General features: G+C 40.1%; 2 protein-coding genes across 2 annotated transcripts in view; one reads left to right on the plus strand and one right to left on the minus strand.

Moving 5' to 3' along the window:
• The first annotated feature begins 343 nt into the window (after positions 1–343).
• PGM3 (phosphoglucomutase 3) lies at positions 344–17,545 on the plus strand. The gene is made up of 12 exons (XM_070932876.1): positions 344–547; positions 1,755–1,939; positions 3,954–4,021; positions 4,692–4,825; positions 5,950–6,145; positions 7,984–8,141; positions 9,596–9,679; positions 11,768–11,866; positions 12,474–12,590; positions 14,234–14,356; positions 15,648–15,821; positions 16,775–17,545. The coding sequence occupies exons 1-12, from the start codon at positions 344–346 to the stop codon at positions 16,859–16,861; spliced, it is 1,629 nt and encodes a 542-aa protein (XP_070788977.1). The 3' UTR covers positions 16,862–17,545.
• The window catches only part of DOP1A (DOP1 leucine zipper like protein A), a 43,656-nt gene continuing 42,589 nt past the window's right edge, over positions 17,527–18,593 (minus strand). Inside the window, exon 35 of the mRNA XM_070932877.1 lies at positions 17,527–18,117. Coding sequence (XP_070788978.1) covers positions 17,812–18,117 — 306 coding nt within the window. The 3' untranslated portion in view covers positions 17,527–17,811. The remainder of the gene's footprint in view (positions 18,118–18,593) is intronic.

Raw genomic sequence — 18,593 nt, forward strand, 5'->3', positions numbered from 1 at the left:
TCTCCCTTTTGGTGCCCAAGCAGGGAGGCGACCTGGGATTGATTGCCAGAGGATAAGGAACAAAGTCCTTGTGAACAAAACCGGATAATGAAGTTGCAACACTTTGTTCTGAGCTTTTAAAAATCTTGTATTATAACTACCCTTGGTGAATAATGATTCTGGTAAAAAAAAAAATCCCAACCATTTTTAACCTGCTTTTTATAAAGCGTAAGGAATAGATTCTACTGTGAACGAAATTCAGTTTTCTTTCCTAATAATTTATATGGCACGATTTTGTTTTACAGGATGTGCAGCTCTAATTTCTGGCAATAAATTAGTGTCGTTTCTTGTGTACCCTGCAGAAATGGATTCCGAAGCAGTTACAAAATACTCAAAACTGCATGCTAAACCTCTGGGACTTTTCCTCCAATATGGAACGGCTGGATTCCGTTGCAAGGCAGAAAACCTCAACCATGTCATGTTTCATATGGGACTGCTGGCTGTCCTGAGGTCCAAGAAGACCAAATCCACTATTGGTGTGATGGTTACAGCCTCTCATAACCCTGAAGTAAGAAACAGCATTGCAGAGGAGAGAGCTCTGGTTCTAAAATTATTTGGGCCTTGAAAACAATGTCTATTAACTGTTATCTCTCTGATTAGTTAAGATGCTTAGTTTAAACTGGAAAATGTTTTTTTAAATTAGCATCATTTTAGAATACAGGTAATCCTCGATTTATGGTTGGCCGTTTAACAGCCATTTGAAGTTACAATGACCTCAGAAAATGGGATTGTGGCCCATAGAGCACCATTATAAAATGGCATGCTCTCTTGGTCACATGACTGCATTATAGGTATTGAACACAATTCAGCCCTGAGTTACAAATATTCTGTCGGCACAGTTTGGGTGCTTGAGAGTTGACTCAAATTTACAACTGGGTGTATCATCTTGTGTATCATCACGTGACTGCAATTTGTGACTTTTTTTTTTTTGCAGATTTCTGGCAAAAACCACAACTTTGGGAGAAGGGATTTACTTAATGACTATGGGGTTCCCTTAACAAATGCGTGGTTTTGATTTACAACTGTTTCTTAATGGCCACTGTAAAAACAGTCAAAAAATTGGGTCCAGTCATTTGGGGGCCTCAGCTTATGATCACAATGACTTACGACTGAAATTCCAGTCCCAATTTTGGTTGTAAGTGGAGAACTATTTGTAGAGTTACCTGTAAACTACATGTTAAATCTGATTGATTCATTAATTAGGTATAACTTGCACTTCCTGGAACTTTTTCACAATGTGCTCCGTCGTCTTTGTTCAATTATTTACAACACAAACATATGCATGTTTACTTTGAAATAAGTCTCACTAAGTTCAATGGTGCTTTTTGCAATATAAACATGAATAGGTGTGCCACTTCTGATTTTTCAGAAACATTAAATCATTTTACCTTTTTTGACATTCTTTTTGAAAAATTACTTACAAGTTTTGGCATGATTGATTTAATTAATTTTATTTTTATTTATTTATTATAAAAGTGTTACAGTTCAAAACAGTTTTCCTTACAACACGATAAAGGTGTGCAAAGCCTATTACACATGAACCATTTTAAAGTCAAAGCAGTCCATTGTGTTCTAAGCTTGAAGCAAATGTTTAGAATTCCTTTGAATTTGAAATTTTACACACTTTTAATATATTTCTTTGTTTCAGGGAAACTAAACCCTTTTTCTAAGCATGTCATCAATTTTAATAGTGATCATTTTCTGTCTTCCTCCAGGAAGACAATGGCGTGAAGCTGATTGATCCTTCTGGGGAGATGTTGGCCCCTACCTGGGAAGAACATGCTACATTCTTGGCGAATGCAGAAGAGCCCCAGTTACATTGTGCCCTGACTGAGATCTGCCAGAAGGAGACCGTGGACCTTCAGAGCAAGGCCTTCGTTGTGATTGGTAGAGACACCCGGTAAACCAGAAAGTTGATACATGTCTTGCAGGTCAAAGGGCAATATATATATGTTCATCAGGCTGTTCATTGGGATCAAATGAATTCACAAGAAAGATTCACCTGGAAATTTTGGCACTTGTGATCTTGGAGGGTGGCAGAAAGTGTTGGATGGCCATGGTTACTATGGTGTCTTTTCAGGCAGACTAAATACATTCATCTCCTTCAACTTCAACTCCTACAACAATTACTTGTATAAATTGGGAATTGTATTGTCTTGTATTTTCTTTTATGGATCGCACCAGTAGAGGTGCAACCAATTTCGTTATGTACATGATGTACAATGCAGGGGTGGGTTCTACTTATCTTTACTACTGGTTCGCAATGGGACCATGTGCATGTTCCCTTCTGCGCATGCGCCCTTCTGCGCATGCGCCCTTCTGCGCATGCGCAGAAGCTTCCTGATGACGTTGGGGTTGGTGGGCGGAGCCTCCTGCTGGTTTTACTACCGGTTCTATAGAACCGGTCCAAACCGGGGGCCACTGGTACAATGATAATAAAGGCTATTATTGTTATAACTTTACTTCCACACCACAGTGAGAATAGTGTGGTGTAGTCCTATAATAGCCTGTATTCATCCATGGTTTCCTGATGGCTGTTTATGAGTCTATTTTGTGCTGGTTTTGCTTATAGAGAGAATCTGGGCAGAGGAGGGAGGAGGTGGCTATAGTGTTGGATCGGCATTAAAGGGGAATCTTAAAAACAAGAACTGGAGGGGAACTTGGGGAAAAGAAATTGAGGTAATACAATACCTGGTACCTAAGATGGTCCTAGGCCACAGGTGTCAAACTTGCTGTGTCACGTTGCCATCATGTGACGTTTCGTGATGTTTTTTCCATTCGCGGAGCTGGGTTGGACATGGCCTGTGCGTGATACATTCGGCCCGCAGGCCACTAGTTTGACACCCCTGGCTTAGACCAGGAGTCAGCAATCTGTGACTCTGGAGCCACATGTGGCTCTTTCATGCCTCTGCTGTGGCTCCCTGTTGCTGGTCAGCTTCACAATTGATAGGGCTTTCGGTTAGGACAGGTAGAGGAAAAAGAATGCTGCACTAGGATGAGACACTGGTGGGGAAACTGGACTTCCGGTTAGAAGAGGAAAAAGGACGCTGCACTAGGAGGAAACTATGGTGGGGGAACTGGACCTTCAGTTGGCTCCAGAATTGAACGGGGGTTCCAGTTAGGACTTTTGTGGCTCTTTGAGTGTTTAACTTGCCGACCCCTGGCCTAGACAATTCTTTCTGTTGAAGATCTTTGGTTTTAACAACACAGGCTGCAAAAGCTGAGGTGGATTGGGGAGGATTTAGAAAGCTGAAGGCTTATTGATTTGCGGCCTACCTCAAGGAAGCTTGCTGATGAAATCCTGGGAAGACTTCTGAAGATCTGAAGAGTGGGATCACTCATGGGACATGGTCTACCTTGCACAGCTTCCCCCTACCTCCTCCCCCATGGGGCATGATATGGTCATTCCTCATGGGAGATGGTCTATCTTGCACAGCTACCGTGCCTCCACCCCTATGAGACATGAGCCAGTTCCTCCCTTCCTCAGCATCAGTTGCATTTTCCTTTTATCCAGCTCAGAATTGGCTTTAATCCTCTCTGAGCAATGGCACTTGAGACTGTAGCTCTGTTGGCAGTCACCTACTCGGGTGAAGGCAGTCACTCTTTACTAGCTCACATAAGTCACCTGAAATTCTGTAAAGAAGAAAGAAGCAGATGGGAAGCAGATGTATAAAATACATGAGGTAATAAATAGATGCCATATGAATCGTTGGGAACACCGTGGGAAATGCCAAGGCTTTTTTGGTGGCTCCTAATAAAAAAACCTGCCTAGAACTCTCTGAGTTGCTCACCTGCTGTCATTCCTTCCCTTTACAGAACGAAATCTTTTATTTGGCTAGCATTTGTGTATTAGCTTGTATTTTGATGTAGTACTTTTAACAAAGTGTTTGTTTGTTTCTATGTTCTGCATGCAGGCCAAGCAGCAAGGAGCTTTCACAATCAGTAATTGATGGTGTATCTGTCCTTGGAGGTCAATATCAGGGTATGTTTGCTCTTTGATCACTATTTGGTTACTTATCCTATTTGGTTCATGTAGGTTTAAGGAAACTATTTTGGAAGTCTGGAACTTGGGGGCAGAATTATGCTTCATATTGCAGGAGGTCTCTGACTCCATCTTTGAAATCTCCAGATAGAGCTGGAAAAGACTTTAATTGAAATCCTGGAGAACTATTTGGACTGGTAATATAAGTCTCACTTAATCAGCAGCCTGGCTCAATGCAAGCCAGGAATGGAACTTCTAGCCCTGAAAATGTGTTAACTACAACTCCCAGCATTCCTTAGAATTGATTTTTGAATGGGCTATTGGGAATTGTAGTTCCACAAAATCTGGATTATTGCACTTCCCTTTTCTGGTAAAGGGCTTTAGTTGTGCATAGGTAAATGAGGGGACCTGGTGGCGTAGTGGTTAGAATGCAGTATTGCAGGCTGACTCTGCCCACACAGTAGGAGTTCAATCCTGACCCGCTCAAGATTGACTTAGCCTTCCATCCTTCCAAGGTCATCCAAAATGGGGGCCCAGATTGTTGTGGGCAATATGCGGACATTGTAAACTGGCCAGAGAGGGCTGTAAAGCATTGGGGGACAGTATATAAGTCTAAGTGCTATTGCTATGGGTAAATGAATGCTTGACTCTTCTCTCTCTCTCTTACTAGACTATGGCTTAGTAACAACCCCACAGTTACACTATATGGTCCGTTGTCACAACACTCATGGTACCTATGGAACGCCAACAGTGGAAGGCTATTATCAAAAGCTGTCCAAGGCTTTTCTGGAGCTTACAACACAGGTAAAAAGAACCATCTTCCCTAAAGAGAAGATCTGGCTTGGATTCTTAAGTGCATTTATTAAAAATTCATGAAAAATGTTCTCCCTAGAAGAGAGTTCTTTTAAAACTAGCCATAACCCCAGCTAGGGTAACAGCACTCTCAAAGCATGAGCTAATGGATCAAAATGGACTTTTATCCTACTGAAGAAGAACCTTCTTAGGAAAGTTTGCTGTTCTTCACCCTACTTGCTTTTGAATATGTGTAAAATATTTTTCCTGAAGCAGATGTATAATCCTATGAGCCAAAATGAACCATCTTACATCTTTTATTTATAGTGCCCAAGGTTATACTTCTGAAATTCATTTATGACATTCTTAACTTGTACTTGTTATTTTTATAAAATACAAGCTGGACACCTGTGCTTCGCTATGAAACTATGTGATCGGGCGTGATAAATTAACACTTAAAGCCTGAAACTTAATGTAGAATGTGTAACTCCTTAGCATCAGAGCGTGTTAATATAAGGCAAGTGGCAGTTGGAACAGAGGGAGAGGGGGAGTAGAATGTCCCAGCCCGCAGGTTGGATGAGTGATGCACTGGCCACGCCCACGCCCGGTTTAGCAAAGGGGTAGCATCAGAGTGTGTTAATATAAGGCAACTAGAAGTTGGAAAAGAGTTCTTTTCAGGTACGGAGGGAGAATAGAATGTCTAGCTCCTTAGCATCAGAGTGTATTAATAAAAGGCAACTGGCAGTTGGGACAGAGTTCCCAACTGCCTAACATCTAACTCCTTAGCATCAGAGTGTGTTAATATAATACTGTATCTGAAATATTAATGCTCTGATGGTCATTTCGAAAAATTATTTCTTAGCGAACACCTAGAAGCCAAGAGGAACATACGTGCCAAATTTCAAGTTTGTAGGCTTTACTGTTCTGGAGATTTCATGATGAATGAGTGGTATTTGGCTTTTATATATATAGATGTACTGACCTATATTCAATGAATATAGTTCAATGAAAATAAGTTGTAGTGGCAGGACAGACCCTGTAAAGTGAAAGTTGGGAGTTGGAAATCTCATTTCCTCAAAGCTTGCTGGGATCTATCCACCTTCTTTCCTGAACTTCCTTTTGGTTTCTTTCTGTAGGCTGCTTCCCAGACAGATGGCCGTGGAGGACTGAAGATCGATTGTGCGAATGGCATAGGAGCCCTAAAACTCAGAGAAATGGAACCCCACCTTCCAGAGAGCCTTACAATACACTTGGCCAATGATGGCAGGGAAGGGAAGCTCAACCACATGTGCGGGGCTGATTTTGTCAAAGTTCATCAGAAGCCTCCTGTAGGTAAGCTACTAGAAGACTAGGCCTTTTTAAAATGGTTTAAATAAATCTATCCGCAGAATAGAATAGAATAGAATAGAATAGAATAGAATAGAATAGAATAGAATAGAATAGAATAGAATAGAATAGAATAGAATAGAATAGAATTCTTTATTGGCGAAGTGTGATTGGTCACACAAGGAATTTGGCTTGGTGCATACGCTCTCTATACATAAAAAAGAAAAGATACATTCGTCAAGAATCATAAGATACAGCACTTAATGATAGTCATAGGGTACAAATAAGTAATTGAATCATATTAGGAAACAATCAGTATAAATCGTAAGGATACCAGCAACAAGGTTACAGTCATACAGTCATAAGTGGGAGGAGACAGGTGATAGGAACGATGAGAAGATTAATAGTAGTGCAGACTTAGTAAATAGTTTGACAGTGTTGAACTAAAGTCACCTCAAAGAGGGACGAGTGGCAAACAAATGTATGTATGAATGAATGAATGAATGAATGAATGAATGAATGAATGAATACCAAAACTGGAAAGAAAAATTGTAACTTATTTCTGATGGGAAAAAAAGGTCTAAAAATATAACTTGAAGGAAAGAAGGTTTGTAAGAAACTCAGAAAACAATCCAATCTCATTATCCCCCAAAGTGATTTTTCTCTACAATATATTTTGCCTAAAGAGGCAAAATTGATCAAGCCCCAATTGTTTTCAGAATTTGGGTGGGGAAAGAGTTACAGGCTTAGCAGATTCCTTTTGCTTTGGTCAGAAGCCTTTCCCAGAAAAAGTCAACTTGTCCTCCTTGCTAGATGCGAGTTCAATTCATTTCTTTGGCCAAGAAGATACCAGAAAATGCCAGATGAAAATGAACCTATTTAATTATAAACCCAGTAGTCCTTGACTTAATGTTTAACAAAGGTCCAGGATTACAGTGGCTCTGGAAAGCCATTGCAAAACATTGCACTACTATCTCCTGGTCACATGACCATGATTTGGTTGCTCGGCAACCTGTTGGTAGGTATGACTGGTCATCAAAACGCCTGGTGATCATGTGATTACTATTTGCAGTCTTCTCTGTTGGCTTCCCCAGAAAGTCGGTGGAGAAACTGTCAGGAAAAGTTGCAAACTGTTCCTGAAGAGGACTCCTCCTTGTTTCTGGGGGTGGATGAAAAAGCTGCCTGCCAAAGGGAGCTGAATTTCTTTGGCAAGAGACTGAAGTGGAAGTAAAATCCTAAAAATGCCATCTCCATTCATGCATCCTGCTGAAGAAATTCCCTTCTGGGCATGCAAAGGAGGCAAACTCCTTCAATAGATCAGTTGTACCCCTTTATTAACATTCTGACCCTTTGGTAGATTTGTGGTAGAAGGAGAAACTTAAAATTGTTATTTTGCAGTGCGAAGAATATCTGTGCCTGACTATCTATACAACTCAAAAGAGACCAGTTAACATTTCTCTAAAGGTTGCTTGGTTGTAACTCCACCTGTTTGCATTGACCACACTGGGTAGGGCAGATAGATGCTGAATGTCATCTAAATATATTGCCCATTCTTGATTTAATTTGGCAGCTTATTTTGGAAGTATGTAAAAACAATAACGCAGTAGTCCTCAACGTTTTGGGTACCAGGTTCTGGTTCCTTGGAGAGCGGTTTTTCTACGGACCGGAAAGGCTGTGGTTTTGCATGCTGCCTGGTTAGGGCTTCGCTTGTTTGTAAGGCCTGGTTTCTAAAATGCCTTGGCTCGATGCCAGTCCATGGACCAGGGTTTGGAGACCCCTGCCATAGCCTTTACCCTCCAAATTCTTGCTAATGAACACTTCTGCATTGCTGTCTTGCTTGTTAGGACTACAAATGAATCCTGGTGAGAGGTGCTGCTCGTTGGATGGTGATGCTGACCGAATTGTTTACTACTATGTAGACACTGCTGGCCATTTCCATCTTCTGGATGGAGATAAAATAGCAACTCTAATCAGCACTTTTCTTAAAGAACTTCTGATAAAGGTAATCGATTTCCTTTGGTTATAGCATTACTCTATTCTACTATGATGAACAAATAGAGCTTCCCTGTGCACAGTGAACACAAACACTTGTATATTTGAGATATCTTCTATGTGGAAAGAGTGTGCAAATGAAATGCCATTGTAAAAGATTCTTATTTCTTTTTCCTAAACGTAGCTGTATAGTAGAATAGCATAGCATAGCATAGCATAGCATAGCATAGCATAGCATAGCATAGCATAGCATAGCATAGCATAGCATAGCATAGCATAGTATAGCAGTATAATATTAACTGTATGGTGATTAACAATTTCTACAGTTGCCTATTTTTTCAAAAAGAGATAAGAGAATTCCTTTTGAGAAAAGTGCAGTAAATTATTGAGAATTCATTTTAAGAAAAATGCAGTAAATTATTTCCCCTCAAAGTATAGTACTACTATTTGGATGGGAGGTGGGAGCTGTGTTGTGTTTTGCAAAAGGCAACAATTGGCTGCTTCTTAGTTTTCAATGAAAATTAAGCATAGCAGAATTATTGATGGGGTCAGGTAGGCCATTTCTTCAGCTGATTAAAAACAGATTTATAAATTGCATTAAACCAAAACCAAACAATCCACCTTATACATATAAATTCAGACTAGTTTATTTCACAGGCAACTTGCAGTAAAACTTTAATTTTACAGTCCCTCATTCAGGGGAAATTGGATGGAGCAGACTAAACTGTAGCTGGGGCTTCACTTCACAAATAATAGTCAATCATTTTCTGAAGTAGTACATGCACTTGACATAATCGATACCACTAGTATTCATCATCATCATCATCATCTTTTAATGACCTCATAATCCCTTGCGGGGTGGAGTCTGGGCAACTGAATGAGCTGAGTGATTACTGGCCGGATGCCCTTCCTGTCACCAATCTGGAGTTATATTCAGCAGATATATTCTCATCATGCCCAGAGAGAAAAAATATTTGCCTCTACCTACGATCGAACTCACAGCGTCCTGATTGTGGGGCGAGACCTCCACCTCTAGGCCACTGCACCACTCAATCAATACCACTAGTATTAATGGTATTAAATTATATAATCACAAGTGGTTGGCTTTCATGACACACTTCCTCTCCAGATGGCCTTATTAAATCATAGTTTTACGATAAAATCTAAAAACAATGTTAATTGTAAAAAGGAATCTAATGTATGCCCTGAAACCTAGCTTGTACTATTAATAAATGATGGAATAGTTCTTTGCATAATCTTGATGTTAAAAGTAGGTTTGGTTAATGATTAACATGTTTTTCCACCCAAAAAGGGAGGGGCACTGCTTTTGATCTTCAAGATCAGGAGAGAAAATATTTCCATCTCTTTGTAAACTTAAGTTCTTAAACTTCAAAGGAAAAGATCCATGCAGTTTTTGTGAAGTTGAGTCTTGTTTGTGGAATGTTCCTTTTTCTGCTTCTTCAGGCCGGACAAACCTTATCTTTTGCAGTAATACAAACAGCGTATGCCAATGGGAGCTCTACTGGTTATCTGGAACAAACCATGAAGGTATGAATTTGATTTCTTCCAGTCTTAAGCAAGCAAACAAAATGACCATGGCTGAAACATCAACATGGGATAGGGTGAGGGTGGGGAGGTTTTTAATTGCAACCAATTTTTGTGTAATGCTTACCTAGAGAGAACCTAGAAGAGCTTCCTCCAACAAGCTACCTTCCAGATGTGCTGGACTTGCAGCTTTACTCTTAGTAGCCTGGGGTTGGCAGCGATGCTTTGCAACACATCTGGAAGACAGCAGGTGGAAGACAGCTGGGGTGCTTTTTTTTTTTCTTTTTAAAAGAAATAAAACATTGATGTTGTTGATTTTTCCCTGTGTATTCCAAGCCCTGAATTTCATGAGTATCACTTTTGTAAAAATAAAAATAAAAAAATAAAAATAAAAAAAATGTATGTAATATATTTTAAACCGATCCTTATGTGTGCTGCTTTCTGATAATTTGGAGTTTTAGGAAAAGTTTTAGGAAAAAAATCCCAAAAGTTGCTTCCATTTTTACTCACGCGCTCTTGACTACCCGAGAGTTTGGAACAAAAACATGGCTTGTTCCTTGATGAGAAGGCAGCACAATGAGAATGCCATCGCTTGGGCACAATTACTTACTAGAAAATCAGTTCTATTTGGTTTTATTTGATTATTTAAGTAGGATAACAGAAATCCCCTCTCTTTTTGCTGGCTATCTTTCTAAAGTTCTGTGGCTGCATTCATAAAACACACTTAACCTGGTTATGCCACTAACCCTTAACTAGCCAAATGGTTTGGATTTGTACAGAGTGCTATCCACCTGCAAACCTAATCAACGCTGGCATTAGGCATGCTTTCCCTATTGCACATTTCTGCTAGATCTTTATCTACCCCAATTCAATCTGGCAGACTGATCCCCTCAGCCAAAAAGTGTCGGCGGGCCTTTTCTGCAGTAGCCCCTACTCTGTGGAAAATCCTCCCCTTGGAGATTAGAATGGTCCTAATCCTGCAGAATCCAATCTCGGTTGGGCACCGGGACCAGAGGTTTAGTCTTCCGAACTTTCAGACTCATGTGCTGGAGCCCAGGGAATTTCCTCAGGGAATTTCTCCTTTACCAGTGAGAGAGAGAGAGAGAAAGAGACCCTGTCAGGGAACCTCTCTCTAACACAGTCTGCTAGAGAGAAGTTCCCTGAGGATGGGCTCCAGCACAAGTCTGAAAGCTTGGAAGACTAAACCTCTGGTCCAGTGATGAAATGAAATTTTTTTTGCTACCGGTTCTGTGGCATGGTGGGCGTGGCTTGGTGCGGGAGGGTCATGTGACTGGGTAGGCATGGTCAACTTTTTTTTTTACTTTTTAAAGCATTTTTTTTTACTACCTATTCGCCTGAACCGGTAGTAAAAAAATGCTTTAAAAAGTAAAAAAAAAGGTTCCAATGATCACATGGCACAGCTGATTGTCAATTGTCAATCAGCTATGCCACGTGATCTTCGGAACCTTTTAAAAACTTTTTTAAAGCATTTTTTACTACCAGTTCGGGTGAATAGGTAAAAAAAATGCTTTAAAAAATAAAAAAAAAGTTCTGACGATTGTGCGGCACAGTGGTGATCGTCTGAACCTTTTTTTTTTTTTTTTACTTTTTTTACTACTGGTTCACCCGAACTGGTAGCATTTCACCCCTGCTCTGGTCCCGGTGACCGACCCTTATTGAATCCTGGGACATTTGCCTTCATTCAGTCCTAATCCTGTTAGCCTTTCCTAAAGCTTTAAAAACTTGGCTGTGTTCCTGATCCTGGGACCCTGAATGTGTTAAAGGACTGACTTCTTGGTTTTATTATTAACCGGTTAACTATCTTGGCTGTTGTGTATATTTCTTTTGGAGATTTTTATTGTTCTTAAATGCTTTTTTTTATTGTTTCAATAGTTTTGGAATGTGTGAATCCACCCAAGGCTCCCTTGTTGGTGATCAGTTTCACTGGTGTAATGCGCTTCTTATCATCTGTCAGGCGTTTCTCTTTTGAGCCTTGAGGGAATGCTGTCTTTCCGTGTTCCAACTTTTCAAAGATTATGTTGCTCGTAATGCAGAATTATACACCCATCACATCGTGTCTGTCTTTCTTAGGTGCCTGTTCACTGTGCCAAAACAGGAGTGAAACATTTGCATCACAAGGCCCAGGAATTTGATATTGGAATTTATTTTGAAGCAAACGGTCATGGCACAGTAAGTATGCCATTTGTTGACCCAAAGGAGTCTAGAGCAGGGGTGGGCAAATGTGGCCCTTTTACAACCTGTGGACTTCAACTCCCAGAATTCCTGAGACAGCCAAGGCGGATCAAAGAACTGGGCTAGCCAAAGCATTTCTTCCCGCTGGCATGAAAACAATAAACCAGGCAGGTTTATTATAAAAGCTCAGCTTTTAGGATTCGCTGGGAAAGTCCAAGTTTTTTGGGGGGGGATAACAGAAAATGCAAGTCGGTTTTTGCACCGCGGTCACGAAAACCCACCCGGATCCCCCTTCTCTCCCTCCTCTTCTTGAAGAAGACTCCCTTTAAGGCAGGGGTGGGCAACTGTGGCCCTTTTACAACCTGTGGACTTCAACTCCCAGAATTCCTGAGACAGCCAAGCTGTCTCAGGAATTCTGGGAGATGAAGTCCACAGGTTGTAAAAGGGCCACATTTGCCCACCCCTGCTCTAGAGCCATTTATCAGAGTTTAAATTTAAACCAATGAAGCATTTCTTTTTGAGCCCAAGGCGTGTGAGAGAATGTTGATTGTGTTTCTCTTCCATTTTTTCCTCTGTTGATTGTCCTTTGTGTTTTTCTTTCAAGGTATTGTTTAGTAAGGCTGCAGAGGATAAGATAAGATTCCAGGCAAAAGAAGAAAAAGATATCCAAAAAAGAGAAGCTGCAAAGATGCTTGAAAACACAATTGATCTGATAAATCAGGTAGGAATGTTGGTCTATTACTAACTACAGAAGCTTGTCTATAGTTGTCTTGAAGTCAAATTTGGCTCCTAATTGCACACCAGTATCTATTCATAGAGTTTCCTTGGTAAAAATAGAGATTTCCTATTGTCCTCTTCCCAGATGTAAGTTTGTTTCCCAAATTAGTCTATACTTCTTGTCTTCTCAGATACGCACCAAGGAAAGATCCTGATTAGCTTTCTCAATCAGCAAAGCTAGCTTGACACTACTACCACTTCAAAGCTGTTCCAAGTCTTTAGTCTTGAAAAGATCCCCGTGGATGTATTTTGAAGTAAATTAACAATCTAGGCTCCATCTGAGTTATGGAGTATATATTACTTTTTTTAAAAAAATCAGTTAAAATTCTCAAAAGTGTACCATCTCCAGTTGGCAAATAGGGAATCACCATTTAGACAAAACCTGTCCTTGTTCTTATACCCCTATATATCCATCCTTAGTTGGGATGCCTTATATAAGTGCAGACTTAATTTTTAAAATTCTTAGTGTTCCCTATTCAGTTGAAGATTATTATTGGGAGAATCTGCAAGGCTTTTACTGTACTGCAGAACTTTGTAAAGGTAAGGGAAATGGCTCGAAGAAACCATTTTGGAGAGAATGGTAGGATCTATTTTTAAAACAGGGTAAGGTCCCATAGGTATTAGGGTTCTTTTTCCCCTAAGTAAGTATTGGAAATTATCTGTAATAGCTTCGTAGCCATTTTTCAATACTGGTGTGGTTTGAATCAGTTAACTGACTTAAACCATATTCTGTTCCATCGATTAAAAGGGTGACTATATTTTCAAAAGTTGGTTTCAGATTCAGCAGATCTTTGAAGCAGAAGTGGGAGAAACAATACGGGAGCATGGTTACACTTTGGTGATCAGGAAAAGCCAGCATCTAAAAGACTTTTGTATGGATTTTAGTCTCAGAAGCATTTGCTGTAGATTAGGTTCCTTCAAACAAAAACTTTTTGTGAACAATAAGCAAAGCAGACATGCATAATCAGTTAAACAAAACAAATTGGAGAAAGAACAACTCTAATCTATAGTATCATTGAGCCTCGGTGGTGCAGTGGTTAGAGTGCAGTAGTGCAGGCTATTTCTGCTGACTGTCAGCTGCCTGTAATTTGGCAGTTCAAATCTCACCAGGCTCAAGGTTGACTCGGCCTTCCATCCTTCTGAGGTGGGTAAAATGAGGACCCAAATTGTTGGGGGCAATAGACTGACTCTGTAAACTGCTTAGAGAGTACTGTAAAGCACTGTGAAGCGGTAATATAAAGACTTTTATACCACTTCACAGTGTTTTACAACCCTCTCTAAGCAGTTTACGTGCTATTGCTATTGCTATTTTGACCTAAGGAATAGATTATGTAGAGGCAAAAGCTCCTTACATGCATTATTCTTACCATAATCTGAGCCAGTTTTAATACCAGTTTAACTCATTTGCAAAGCAAGATCCAGTAATTAGTACTAGGAAAACAGTGAGATCTGACAGTAGGACCAGAGTTAGAATCATTAATGTTTTACAAAGTACCTGTATGAGAGATTTTCAATTATCCAAGCGTGGAAGAGATTGATTTTTCCCATCTGTTTTTCTTTCCTTTTTTTTCTTTTCTTATGCACTAGACGGTTGGTGACAGTTTCTCTGACATGCTTGTGATCGAAGCCATCTTGGTGTTGAAGAACCTCACAATTGCACAGTGGGATGCTCTGTACACGGATCTCCCAAACCGACAGCTCAAAGTGAAGGTTAGTTGGAAATCAGAATTAAACGGGTTGTAACCATCTGTTCAAAAAAAAAAAAAAAAATTGGGAAAAAAAATTCTGGGAAGAAGTGATCCAGAGATGGAAAGAGCAGAGGAAAAAAAAACCCACTAATGTCATTTGTGGCTGCAGGGAGGAAGAGAAATAAAGTCCATGGTACATTTCCTGTAAGAGGTGAGAAGTTGAACTAATAAGTCCTCTGAATAGCTTACTCATCTCAGCAGTCTAGTAGACGGTGTGATGGACAAAAAGAAATGACAGAATCTACTGTGGGATTATCACCTGGAAGCCTTACTGGGTCTTATTACAGGTGGAGACGAAACAGCGTACAGTGGGGAGGTTTAAAAACTGTCCACGTGGTGCTTAGAAAACAACCTGCACCTGAACATCAGCAAGACCAAGGAGATGGTGTTGGACTTCCGGAGGAAGAGAGAGGAACCTGCCCCGCTTTACATCAAGGGGGGCTGTGTAGAGAGAGTTCCTCCTTTAAATTCCTGGGAATCCATCTCAGCGAAGACCTCACCTGGAAAAACAACACGATCCAGGTGGCCAGGAAGGCCCAACAAAGACTCCTTAGGGTTCCTTAGATTTCCTTAGGGTTTTGCGTAAAAACAGGGTGGAACAACAACTGATGACCTCCTTTTACCGGTCCACAATAGAAAGCGTCCTCACTTATTGCATCACAGTATGGCATGCCGACTTGACAGCCGCAGATAGAAAAACATTAGAGAGGGTGGTGAGCACAGCACAAAACATTGTGGGCTGTCCCGATACCACTAGATGAGATCGCTAGGGCTCACTGCCTTAGAAGAGTGAGGAAAATTGTCAGGGACGACTCTCACCCTGGTCCTCCTACCATCGGGAAGGAGATATAGAAGCATAGCCAGCTGCTATGTGAGCAATATAGAACCTCTGATTAAAAGGTCGTAGCACTCCTCAGAGTTGAATAGCAATAGCACTTATATACCGTTTCACAATGCTTTTACAGCCCTCTCTAAGCAGTTTAGAATCAGCTGAAGAATCAGCCTATTGCCCCCAACAATCTGGGTCCTCATTTTACCCACTTCAGAAGGATGGAAGGCGGAGTCAACCTTGAGCCTGGTTCAAACTGCCAAATTGCAGTCAGCAGAAGTAGCCTGCCGTACTGCATTCTAACCACTGTGCCACCACGGCTCATTTTAATTCTTTCCTGGTTTCTCCTCGGTGGAGAATTGATACAACCAGTTGCAATTTTAGCAGGTCAGATGATGTTGCTTGGTTTTACTTTGACTTGCAGGTTGCTGATAGACGGGTCATCAGCACGATAGATGCTGAAAGACGAGCAATTGCACCTCCAAGGCTGCAAGAAAAAATCGACCATCTGATTCAGAAGTTTAAATTGGCTCGGGCATTTGTTCGTCCATCTGGAACAGAAGACATAGTCAGAGTCTATGCCGAAGCTGACTCCCAGGTCAGAATGGATGTGATTCATTTAGAGCATGGATGTCCAACCTTGGCAGCTTAAACACTTGTGGACTTCAGCTCCCAGAATTCTGGGAGTTGGAAGTCCACAAGTCTTAAAGTTTTCAAGGTTTGACACCCCTGATTTAGTGTCTTTGTGCAGTAAATTGGGAAATATTTCTAGAGCATGCAAGGAAGTCCTTTTCTGTCAGAAAGTTTCAAACTAGATGGATTAATATAATCTATAGGTATGCAAGCAACAATACATAGTCCTCTTGAAGTTTTACCATCCTCCTTTCCATTTCTTCTCAAGTTTATTGGGGAAAAGAGAAATGAAGACGGTTTTGTTGCTTGCTCAAAATCTTATTTTCCTTTCCTTGGTTTTCTGAAATATTTTCAGGCTATGAAAGATCTGCTGTTTCTAGCAGCTTTTTTGATGGAAAAATTGGGAACCCGGAGAGAAATTTGATAATAATCTGTCAAGTTCAACAATTTCAGAAAACTGTAATGGAGCACAATACGGACATTTCTAAAAAGAAACCTGTCCTTATTTATACTCTCCATTTACTTTTATGAAGGTTATCTTCCTATTTAAGTACGTTTTGTAAAAAAAAAATACAAACATGGAATAAAAACAGATGGGGGAACAGGGTGTTTAACGCCTCTCTTCAAAGCTTCATTTTTGGTTAAAAGATCCTTCTTTAAAATCTGCTCTTCATAGTGGAATGTATCCCAGGATTATGAGTTATTTAGAATTGTTTCACTACAGCACAAAATTAAAATTGACTCCAAGTCCTTAATAGTGATGAGCAGTGAGAGACTGTGCCATATGTGGTTTCTGAACTAGCGAGCAAAACAGATTCTTTCAGAAAAAAAAATCTGAATTACAGGTCTGGTACATCTAAAAGTTCCCTTAGCTAAGATTATTTTATATTTACTTTAGTCTCATATTTTTTTCTTTAGGAGAATGCAGATAAACTCGCCCATGAAGTCTGCTTGGCTGTCTACCATTTAGCTGGCGGATTCGGGGACCCACCCAAGGCTGTTTGATGAAGCATCACACTTGGATCTGAATCATGAAATTCTGTCATATAAAATCTTTATTAGCTGAGACATACTCAACATTTATTATTGTAAAAAAAAAAAAAAAAAACCACTAGGAGTTTTCTGCTTCCTGTCCTTGGAAATTTCAACTTCAAAATGCTTTTCAGAAAATTTCAAACAGGGCAATCCTAGAGTTGGATTGTAGGTTCCTATAATCCCTAGGCAAAATGTGGACTGACTGGCTGAGATTGACGGGACTTTCAGTTTAAGCCAGCTGGAAAAGCGGCTGCTGGAGTAAATGTTGTACCATTTTAAGAGCAGACTTCAATTTCCACCATATACAACAACCAGAAAGAAAGCTACAGCAAAGAAGCTTGTTTGCTGTAAGTTATGAAGATGTGTAGCATTCCAAGATCTCCCAGAGAAACAACATTCTGTAGAAGCACTCAAATATTTTGGGTGCATGTTTGAAGATGTTTGCCATGTCACACTTATTTGCTTGTGAACCAGGAACCCAGCATTGTTGGTGAAGATAATTTAGTAAAAAGAAAATCTTGATGATTAATGCCTTCATGAAAATATTCAAACTACTATTTTCAAACTACTTATTCATTCCATTTTTAGAAAGTAAATCCTGTGCAGCGGCCTAGGTGCATAGAAAGACATACAACTAGAAAAATGTGCAACTTTATTGTAAGATTTCTTAAAGACAGACCTCAAGATGACAAAAACAAAATGTACCATAAATATTAGGCACCATAATCAATATGTGCCAGTGATATTTCAACTTGATTCAGGCCACATCCAGAACTTATTTACAGTATTTAAATTAAATACAACCTTGAAGTTTACATTACATACAAAGTATGAAAAAGGAAATTACATACTCTGGAAGGATGGAGTGGTTTCGTTTGAAATGAACATTACATAAGATAAAAGATTCTGCCATTTACATTTCATGTCTTGATGACCCCTTCCAAAAAGTCCTTCTCAACCATTTCTTCAATTTTTTGCCTCACTTTGCTAGAGAGTGTCTTTTGGTTCTCCATTTTGATGTCTTTGTTGGGAAAAGAGTTTGGGTAAAGCATGGGGCTCCCTGAATGGCCAATGCTCCTGCTGGTGACTTTGCTGTTGAAGACTTGGCTCAGGACATGGAAGAAGGGGAGAAGCTGCTCAATGCTGCGGACAGCACAGAGGGTCAGGAGCAAGTGGCCAGGTTCCCAGTTCAGAATCCTCCCTGAGCTGTCCTCTTCTGGATTTTTCTGTAAGCAGCAAGACAAGAGTCAGGACCAGACTTGGTACGTTTTTCCAAATTAAAGCCTCTACACATTTTCACCAGCCATCAAAGCCAGCACTTATTGATTTTACCAACTTGCAAATGAAGATAACGAAACATCTTTAACTGAATTTTCTCATCGAAGTCAGTAGTACTTACTCGTCTAATCGTTAAAAAGCAAATCATTCCAACTGAGACCACTGAATGGTTCAATTAAACTTGTTCCTCTTATTTTAATGAAGTACTAAATGATGGGGGAAGGGGGGAATGAAGTTGTGTAGTGTAAGTCTTAAATACTACAAGGCTTAAAAATCACACCTGGCCCTGAATTATCCTATCCTTTATATACATCTCCCTACAATAACTCAGGCTACTGTCTAACTTTCAGCCTGTAAGGGGGAAGAGCAGCCTTGTTGGTGCGCATGGATGTAAATTCTAGTTTTCTAAAATTTCCGTAGAATC

The sequence above is a fragment of the Pituophis catenifer genome, unplaced genomic scaffold (assembly GCF_029215685.1).
Source record: "Pituophis catenifer annectens isolate HBS135680 unplaced genomic scaffold, rPitCat1.0.hap2 SCAF_1, whole genome shotgun sequence".
Taxonomy (NCBI): Eukaryota; Metazoa; Chordata; class Lepidosauria; order Squamata; family Colubridae; genus Pituophis; species Pituophis catenifer.